At 44.5% G+C, this 10,000-nt stretch overlaps 1 protein-coding gene and 1 long non-coding RNA gene across 3 annotated transcripts in view; one reads left to right on the top strand and one right to left on the bottom strand.

The window, feature by feature from the left end:
* The window catches only part of LOC127006915 (roundabout homolog 2-like), a 117,419-nt gene extending 115,499 nt beyond the window's left edge, over positions 1-1,920 (top strand). For both annotated transcript variants that reach the window (XM_050877259.1, XM_050877258.1), the window contains exon 23: positions 1,023-1,920. In XM_050877259.1, coding sequence (XP_050733216.1) covers positions 1,023-1,123 — 101 coding nt within the window. In that variant the 3' untranslated portion in view covers positions 1,124-1,920. The remainder of the gene's footprint in view (positions 1-1,022) is intronic.
* LOC127006918 (uncharacterized) overlaps positions 1-10,000 on the bottom strand; it is a 23,154-nt gene that overhangs the window by 794 nt on the left and 12,360 nt on the right. The gene's annotated exons all lie outside the window — the stretch shown is intronic.

The raw sequence follows: 10,000 nt of genomic DNA, 5'->3' as shown, positions 1-10,000 counted from the left end.
TTTTTTCACCCATCATATTTATTTTCATCACTAACTAAAGTGAGAAAAACTATGTAAATATTACTACTGTATGTACTGAAGTTCCTAATAGTTTTTCACAGCATAAGTTAACTAAGTAAGATAATTTAAAACACGCAAATTAAAACACTCGGAAAAAGCGAAGTGATGTTAAGTGCAGATGAAAAACATACTGGTCAAAACACGAGACCAGAGGCATTGATATAAGGGCAGAAACATTGCACTCAAATCACAAGGCCATGAAATAATTACAGAGGAGGAGGAGAAAAGAAGAAAGAGGAGGAGAAATAGGAAGATATTTGAACAGAGGAGAACTTTTTATAACAAGGAAAATGGACAAAAGCGAATGTATGAACGAGAAAATTAAATGAGAGAAAAAAAAGGTTTGAAAATGATATTGGAAAAAGGGGAGAGAGAGAGAGAGAGAGAGAGAGAGAGAGAGAGAGAGAGAGAGAGAGAGAGAGAGAGAGAGAGAGAGAGAGAGAGAGAGAGAGAGAGAGAGAGAGAGAGAGAGAGAGAGAGAGAGAGATGTATGTATGTATATAGCTAGGGGGGTCCTTCATGTTTCGGTGGGGTGTTGTCAACAGTGTGAGAGAGAGAGAGAGAGAGAGAGAGAGAGAGAGAGAGAGAGAGAGAGAGAGAGAGAGAGAGAGAGAGAGAGAGAGAGAGAGAGAGAGAGAGAGAGAGAGAGAGAGAGAGAGAGAGAGCGTAAGATTATGAGAGAGGGATGATAAGGGATGGAGGATGATAGGGACAGAAGAGGAGGAAGATTAGCAAGGGACATGATCAAGGAAAGCATAGTGGACAAATTAAAACAACATATACAGTGAGAGATAAATATACGAGAAAGCACAGTAGTAATATAAACACATTAGGAAGTAAATTAGAACATAGAGATTATTATACGATAGAAGGGACATGGACAAGGTAAAGGAAGAGTAAGGAGAGTAAATATCTAACGGACTGGGACACTAACTCACACCCATCTTTCTTTCCCTCCACAGATGCCCCCCCATACCAGCGGCCCTCCTATCCTAGCGCCCCCCTCACGCCGCCTTCCAGACCGCCGCCCCCCGCCGCACAAGACCCCCCAGGACCCCGCTGAGGCCACGACAGGGCGGGGGAACCACTGGGGGCCGGCGGACAGCCACGGCGGGCCACGGCTGGGCGCTAACCGGGGAACATGACATTGCTGGCCATTTGACAAATACCAAGACGACCTCAACTCCTACTACTATTACTACTACTTTAAGACCCTCCAAGCGTATAGGCAGTCCCCTCAACCCCCTCAAAAGACACTGAAATGGCCCCGTGTGAATGCGTTGTGTCTTGGGATAAAAGGTTGACTTGGAAATGATAAGAAGGAGAAGGAGGACAGAAGGAAGGAAGTACAGAGATTAAGTGATATGAGGAAGGTTTTGAAGATGGAGGAGAAGTGGAAATGTGCAAACCAATGATAATGATAATAACAGAGATAAGGAGGAAGTGGAGGAGGAGGAGGAGGAGGAGGAGGAGGAGGAGATGCACACAACCCAGGGAAGGAGAGGATGAAACTGAGGTCATTTCAAAACATATCAGATGACAAAAAATTACCAAAAAAGAACTAGAAAACGAAGAAAAAAACGAAACATATCAGACAACCCTTATTTAAACTTACCTAACCAATACATATCAAATCAGAGAGAGAGAGAGAGAGAGGAATAAACAATCTAACACTACAAAGCACTTCCTCGTATACAAACTCCCTTGCTAAACTACCTAACGGATGCATATCAAATCAGTGAGAGAGAGAGAGAGAGAGAGAGAGAGAGAGAGAGAGAGAGAGAGAGAGAGAGAGAGAGAGAGAGAGAGAGAGAGAGAGAGAGAGAGAGAGAGAGAGAGAGAGAGAGAGAGAGAGAGAGAGAGAGAGAGAGAGAGAGAGAAATTAAACCCGACAAAACAAGATCCGAAAATTAACTTAAATTAAAACCTATTCGAAAAAAAAACATTCGCTAACTGAAAAAAAACTTACACTACTACCAACGAATATATATATAGAACTTTTTTTAAACAAGGAATATGGACGAAAGCGAATGAGGGAACGAGAAAATTGAGTGAATAAAAACAAGAGAAGGAAAAAAAGGTGTTTGAAAATGATAATGGAAAAAGGGGGATAAGAGAGAGAAGAGAAGGGAGAGAGAGAAGTGGAGAGAAGAGGAGAAAAAGAGAAGTGGAGAGAAAAAATAATTGAAAAAGGAGGGGAAAAGAAAAAGGAGGGGAAAAGAGAGAGAGAGAGAGAGAGAGAGAGAGAGAGAGAGAGAGAGAGAGAGAGAGAGAGAGAGAGAGAGAGAGAGAGAGAGAGAGAGAGAGAGAGAGAGAGAGAGAGAGACTCTGTGTGTGTGTGTGTGTGTGTGTGTGTGTGTGTGTGTGTGTGTGTGTGTGTGTGTGTGATATATATATATATATATATATATATATATATATATATATATATATATATATATATATATATATATATATATATATATATATACACACACACACCACCACCACCACCACAAAAATAAATAAAATAAAAATAAACGGCAAGAAATAAAAGTGGAAAGGAAAAAAGTGACCAACAAAAGTGAGAAAAAAAAGAGAAATAAAAAAAGAAGAGTTGGAGTGATCGCACGAAACTATATATTGAAAAAAAAATAAAGGCAATAAAAAAAAAGAAAGCGAGCCGTGCAACACCCATCGACAGTCCTTTTGTATGCACGGACAAACGAACAAACAAAACAAAGCAAAACAATAAAAAAGAACAACACATACAAGAGTTAAAAAAAAAGGTAGAAATACGATGATTTTTTTAATGGTCATCGTTGTTGATTTTGTGACACGAGAATGAAAGAAAGGAGGAGGAGGAGAGAAGAGGAAGAAGAGGAGGAGCCTTTTGAAACAGACGAACTAACTTATCCTTCGACGAGGTTAACATGGACCTAAGACACTCCACAAGTCCCTCCGCCCATACAAGCCAGCGCCAGCCGCCACATCAGGGAGTTAGCGCCAAGGAAAGACTCGTCCAGCCAATCAGAAACCAGACTCTATCCAGCCAATCAGAACCTAGCCAATCAACAGCCAACCAGATTCTTATTGAGCCAGTCAGAAACCAGACTTATCAACCACTCTACTCCCGCCAATGAGAAACCAGACTCTTATCCAGCCAATCAGAACCCAGACTCTTATCAGCCAGACTCTTTACTCCAGCCAATCAGCGCCCAGAACACTCTTCTCCACCCAATGAGCGTCCAAATAGTTTAGTTTTTAGTCCCGGCGTCGAGAACAATCACCCAGTCAGCTCACACCCGGCCCCTCCTGAGCCGCCACTCACCGCCGGGGCCTGGGTCGGTCTGCTCAACTACTTCCCAAGGCCAAAAAAGGGATTAGTCGGGTCCTCATGAGCGCTTTTCACGTTTATGGTAAAGAGGAATGACTAATCTACCACCAGGGTCATGAAACTACCCCTGGAAATACCCACAACAGCCCCCAGGGAGGTCTTGTCCAGTGGGGATGTGAAGGGGTTGATGTGTTTGAGGATATGGTCACTGTGCTGTACACGCCCCGACCCCACCCCGACCTGCCCCGACCCAGACACGCCACGGCCTCGTCGGACTCACTTATCAGTTAATGGAAAAGTTTTTAAGCGGCGATACACGAAGGGTTAGGGGAGGAGGAGGAAGGAAAGAGAGGAGGGAGAGGAAGAGAGGCGAATATACGAACGAACTCTCCGTCGTTATCAGCCGCCAAGTTCTGTAACACTTTTTTTTTTTTTTTGACCATTGCAACGTTAGGTCTTCCAAAGCCTGCTGTCAGCCACCACCAACCCCGACGCGCCCCGACTAAGCCCCTCCCCGCCCCGACAAGCCCCGACTAAGCCCCGCCCAGCCTGATATGTTTCCACTGGGGCGCCATTTCCTTGTGACCAAGTCTAGTCCAAAACTGTGAAATATGTATATAGTCTAGTTAGGTCAGGTCAGCCCGGGGTCAGGTACTAGCCGGCCGTGACCTGTACAGAACCATGACCGATAGTGACCTGAAACCGGTTGACCCCGAGATTTGAGTTAGACGGGGCAGGGTCGGGGCGCGGGGCATGTCCCTCCAAGACCCTTCCTGTGACTGCCCCGCGCCTCGATCCGCCCCGACCAGGCCGACCCTAGATTTAGTAGCACTGGGTCAAGTCACCGCCCCGCCCCGACCTATCCCGACCTGCCATGTCTCACCAATGAACAGAGAGGCAAGGGGAGGGGAGGCAGGGCGGCGGCGTGGCCCTTAACGTCATGCACAGCGTAACCCTTAGCATGCAGGGAGGGAGGGAGGGAGGGATTGAGGGAGGAACTGTTCTAATTTTGTAAACCCAGGACGTGTGTGTGTGTGCGTTACTTCTCTGGACCGAATTCGAATGACAATAACTGCAATGCAAGTTCGCTTACTGAGCTCCTACGCGCTGACCACTATAGCAAGACGCCGCATCGTAGTGAACGGAGAGCCGGCCAGCCCGCCTGCAGCCCCTTGCACACAGCGTGGGCGAGGCCCGCGTCCGCCCTTACAAAGCGGACGCGTGCCTCCCCGCGTATCCTTTCACACGGCGCGGGTGAAAACTGTCCGCCACCTGCGAGAAGGTGGCAGGAGGGAGATAGGAAGGTGGAATGAAGGCGAGGGAAACGGGAAAAGAAACGCACAACAAATCACATTGAAATCAACCAGGCTACTGCATGGGTGAGTTTTCTCTGGAGAGATGTGCGGGCCGCCGCGCCGTGTGAAGACATGCATAGCACACTGTACCCTTTGGCTGTTATGCGCGGACCCCAAAGGAACCCGCGCTGGATTTCGCCCTCGTGCGGGCGACGTCCGCGGCGTGTGATTTTCTCATAGAAAACCTCAGTCATGAGTTTGCGCGGGTCCGCTCATAAGCCCTGAGGCGAGCCTCGCCCGCACCGTGTGAAAGGGGCCTGCCAAGGACGAGGCGCGACTGGCTGTCCCTTCGCGTAACAGCCGCTGCTATCTTAGACACTGAAGGCCGCGCGTCGGGCCAACTCAGACCAGTGACGGAGACATATCAGGTGACACATATCATGGCAAGGAAGGAAAGAGGGATGCAGTGGGGGAAATTATGTAGATTTGTGAAATGGAATGACTCTGAATCGTCTCGTCTATGTGGAGTGAGGGAATGACAGAAGGAAAGACGATTAATTGAAATAAGTGGAATGAGAAAGGTTTACTGTACAGAAGACAGAGAGGTTGAAGTGTATACAAGTGGACGAGGACGAGGAAGCAGACCCTCACCAATGCATACAAAACCAAAGACAAAATGAATGACCCTTATGCAGTTAATCCACTAAACTTATTCAATGTATAAATAGTAAGTAATGATAAATAAAGTAATAATAGACAATAATAATGATAATAATGATGACAAACGTTGTATTCTGTTAAGCCTGTATAAGATGAAGCCACAGTGTATAATGTATCATGTATTTCTTAGACATATTATTTTTTCAAGATGTAATTTATTTAGTATTGTATCATTTTTATTATTTTTATTTTTTGTAGGAGTTTAAGGTGTGTGTGTGTGTGTGTGTGTGTGTGTGTGTGTGTGTGTGTGTGTGTGTGTGTGTGTGTGTGTGTGTGTGTGTGTGTGTGTGTGTGTGTGTGTGTGTACGTAAATTGATCCCTAACCCTTTCCCATTTTTTTTCGTGTGCGCGTGTGTGTACGTATGGCCATGTATACCGCCTCTGTGTACGTCCTGAACTCGTGTGTACCTGTGTGTACCTGCCGTCACGTGACTGTCTACCTGTGGGACGCTCGCCTCACCTGCCCGGCTCCTAATTAATTCATAACTCTTACCTTCACTTCCATTATTACCTTTTATTTCCTTCTATATATTTTTTTCTCGCCCTTTTTCTGCTTCCCAATGTTCGAGTCTTTTATTTCGTCTATCTTTTTTTCCATCATTTTATTTCGTCTATTTTTTTTTCACAGGCTATTTGATTTCTTTTTTCTTTTTTTTCCATCATTTTATTTCGTCTATTCTTTTTTCACAGGCTATTTAATTTCTTTTTTTATCTTTTTTTCCATCATTTCATTTCGTCTATTCTTTTTTCACAGGCTATTTCATTCCTTCTTTTCTCTTTGTTTTTCTCTCATCTCTCCATCTTCACACTTACTCCATCTATAATTCTATTTATCTATCTGTCTATTTCCATTACCTAATTTCTTCTTTTCTCTTCGTTTTCTCTAAGTCATTCATTGTTACGTTATCAAATGTTCTACTAAACCAACTATTCCTTACGTTCTAAGTGCGTTATGCTCCTACCAAATCTTATTTCTGCGTTATATAATCCGTTACTGACTTCGCACTAACACTAATACTGAACCAACTATTTCCTATGTTACTACTGTGTTACTTCGCAAAAAACTGTTATTTCTACGTTATTCTATCCGTTACTGACTTCGTTCTCCCGTCCCATCGTTACAACACTAATACTGAACCCAGCTATTTCCAATGTTCCTACTGTGTTACTTCGCTAAAACCTGTCATTTCTACGTTATCTAATCCGTTACTGACTTCGTACTCCCTTCCCAACGTTACCAAACACTAATACTGAAGCCACTATTTCGTTACACACGTTTCTTATAGCGAAAAACCTGTTACAACGCCACCCCCCAAACAGCCCTTTATTCTAACGTGCGTATCTTCGTCCCATCCCTTCCCTTCCCTTGTTGTGATCATATGTAAAACTATTTGTACCCGTCTTAGTTTGGATTATAAGTCTATCGTTTGTATAAGGTGTTGAGTTTACTGAAGATCCTATTAACTTAAGTGTTCAGAGAAGACTGGGAAGGAGGAGGAGGAGGGGCTAAAGAGGAGGAGGAGGAGAAAGGGAGTAATTAAAGGTAGGTAAGAGAAAGAGAAAGAGAAGAGAAGAGAGAGAGATAAGAGAATAACTATAGTAAGATGGAAAGAGAAGGAGAGAGAAGAGGGAGAGAAGAAGGAAGAGATAGAAGAGAGAAGAAGAATGATGAAAAATGATGTAAAGGAAAGAAAATAGAGGAGAGAGAGAGAGAGAGAGAGAGAGAGAGAGAGAGAGAGAGAGAGAGAGAGAGAGAGAGAGAGAGAGAGAGAGAGAGAGAGAGAGAGAGAGAGAGAGAGAGAGAGAGAGAGAGAGAGAGAGAGAGAGAGACGAAGGGAAGGAGACAAAGGAGAAGGTATGGAGGAGGAGGAGGAGGAGGTGGAGGAAAAAATGGTGAGGAAACGAGAAAAAAAATAATACTAGGATTCTGATGATAAATGAGAGGATAAGGAATGGAAAAAAGAGGAGGAGGAGGAGGAAGAGGAGGAGGAGGAAGGCTTATGAGTTAATACTCTCGGAAAAAAACAAGAAAAAACAAGAACAAGTATCAATAACAACACACACGAAGCTCTGATGAAAATATTGTAGAAAAAAAAAATGAAGCCAGAAATTGAATCGTTGCGGCGAATTTTTCTTTAATATTTCTTTCTTATGCTCTTTTTTTATTAATTTCAGAGTCGGCAGAAAACAAAATAGGAGGAGGAAGAGGAGGAGGAGGAGATTAAAAAGAAAGCGCCGATATGTTTAATTTAGAATACGACTTAATAATCTCTAACCAACGAAGAGACAGAGGAAGAAGAAGAGGAAGAAGAGGAGGAAACATGGAAACATGGACTAGCAGGCAGCAGAAAGCCTGTTGGCTCATTAATAGGCTGCCTGCGTTCAGTGATTCAATCAATCCGTTTGCCATAGGAGTGGCTTGCAGGAAGAATTAAAAAACTTGTTGTATATCTTCTGAACGTTCAGTAGTTCACCCCGATGCAGCAAAGTGGCGATCAATGCGTGTTGGAAGAAGGAGTTGATGGTCTCTGCGCTAACCACTTCTGCAGGAAGGTTGTTCCAGTGGCGAACAACCTATTCGAGAAATAACTGCTGCCGATGTCGGTTGCACGCTTTGTTGAATTGTTGTTTTTTTTTTTTTCTTCTTGTTCTCAGGTTGGTCTGTAGCGTGAAGAGTTTGGAGTGATCAACGTTGCTGAGCTTGTTCAGGTACTTAAAGACTTGTATCATGTCTCCCCGCAGGCGTCTCTTTTCCAACGTGAAGAGGTTGAGTCGCTCGAGTCGCTCTTCATAGGGCTTGAGGAGGAGGAGGAAGAAGAAGAGGAGGAGGAGGAGGAAATTAAAAAGAAAGCGCCGATATGTTTAATGTAGAATACGACTTAATAATCTCTAACCAACGAAGAGAGAGAGGAAGAAGAGGAGGAGGAGGAGGAGGAGGAAGAGGAAGAGGAAGAGGAAGAGGAAGAGGAAGAGGAAGAGGAGGAGGAGGAGATTAAAAAGAAAGCGCCGATATGTTTAATGTAGAATACGCTTTAATAACCTCTAACCAACGAAGAGAGAGGAAGAGGAAGAGGAGGAGGAGGAGGTCTTAAGTTGGGCGGACGTCAGCTGGTGTGTGTGTCTGTGTGTCTGCCCGGCGCCGGCTGGTGATGTGTCAGCAACCAAAAGCCAACGTCATCAGCCACTTCATCACAGCGACTACGAAAGGGCGTGGTGAGTGTGTGTGTGTGCGTGGGCGTGGGTGTGAGGGGGAAGGTGTAGGGGGGAGGTAGGGGGAAAGGAAGGAAGTAGGGCTTTTGAGGGGGAGAAGGAGAGAGAGAGAGAGCGAGGAGGAGGAGGAAGGACAAACACACACACACACTCTCTCTCTCTCTCTCTCTCATATCCTAAGACAACAAGTTCTCAGTGGGTAAAAAGTCAGTCAGGTCACGAGAACACAAGCTGCTGGGAAGGGCCGAGTCATCCATCATAGAGAGTGTACAGGACTGTTTCGAGAGGCTGTTTGGAGGCGAGACTGAGTTAGGAAGTTTGATGACACGAGAAGATTAGGAAGGGAAGGGAAGGGAAGGGAAGGGAGAAAGAGATAAGTGAAGGAAGTAGATGTAACTAGGAGATGGTACTGATAGAAGATACGTAGAAGATAGTAGATAGAAGATAGTAGATATTATATAGAGTAACAAATCTGTGAATTATATAGAAAAGAAGATTATGAGGGGAAAGGAAGGAAGAGGATGGATGAGAGAGAGAGAAAGAGATCAGTGAGGGAAGTAGATGTAGGAAGGAGGTTGAAATAGAAGATACATATAAGATAGAAGATAGTAGATATGCAGTTGTAGATTAGAAAAGATAAGAAGATTTAGAGGAGGAGGGAAGGGAAGGAAAGAAGAGGAACAGGAGGGAGAGAAGTGAAGGAGATGAGAGAAACAAATGAGAACAAACAAAAATGAGGACAAAAGAAGAGAGAGGAGAAGGAATGTAAATGTAGGAAGGTGTGTACGAAGGAGGAAGGAAGGAAGGAAGGAGCGGCGGGAGGGGGGGGCACACTCTCCCTCACCTCTCTCTGTCTCTACCTCACCTACTCTCTCCCTCCTTACCTCCTCTCTCTCTCTACATCCCCTTCTCTCTCACTTCGCTCTACCTCACCTCTCGCCTTCAGGTTTAACGCAGGTAAGGCACGTGATATTACAAGCAGCTTAAGACGTATTACTAAGAGGTGAACTCCAGGCTCTCAACGCCTTGCTACGTGGCTGAGATTTGAGGGCAAGAGCAACGTAGTAATAGGAACGTAACGATAGGAGAGAGAACGGAAAATTGGAAGGGAGAGAAGAGAGGAAGGTGGATGGAAGGACGCGTAGAAACAGATGGGTATGAACTGATAGATAAAAACGATAGATATGGACAGACATAGACAGAAAGACAGACAAACAAAAATATGGACAAAGCAACCCCGCCATGCACTCCCTCCCTCCCCAAGGAAATAAAAGGAATAAGAAAACAAAACAAAGAGAGAAAACACGAGAAAAACAAAAGAAAATCGTGTGTGTGTGAAAGCAAAGGGATCCACTACCACTACCACTACTACTACTACTACTATTACTACCACTGCTGC

The sequence above is a fragment of the Eriocheir sinensis genome, chromosome 34 (assembly GCF_024679095.1).
Source record: "Eriocheir sinensis breed Jianghai 21 chromosome 34, ASM2467909v1, whole genome shotgun sequence".
Lineage (NCBI taxonomy): Eukaryota > Metazoa > Arthropoda > Malacostraca > Decapoda > Varunidae > Eriocheir > Eriocheir sinensis.
The sequence above is the reverse complement of the archived record's forward strand: the minus strand, read 5'-3'. Positions and strand labels throughout refer to the sequence as shown.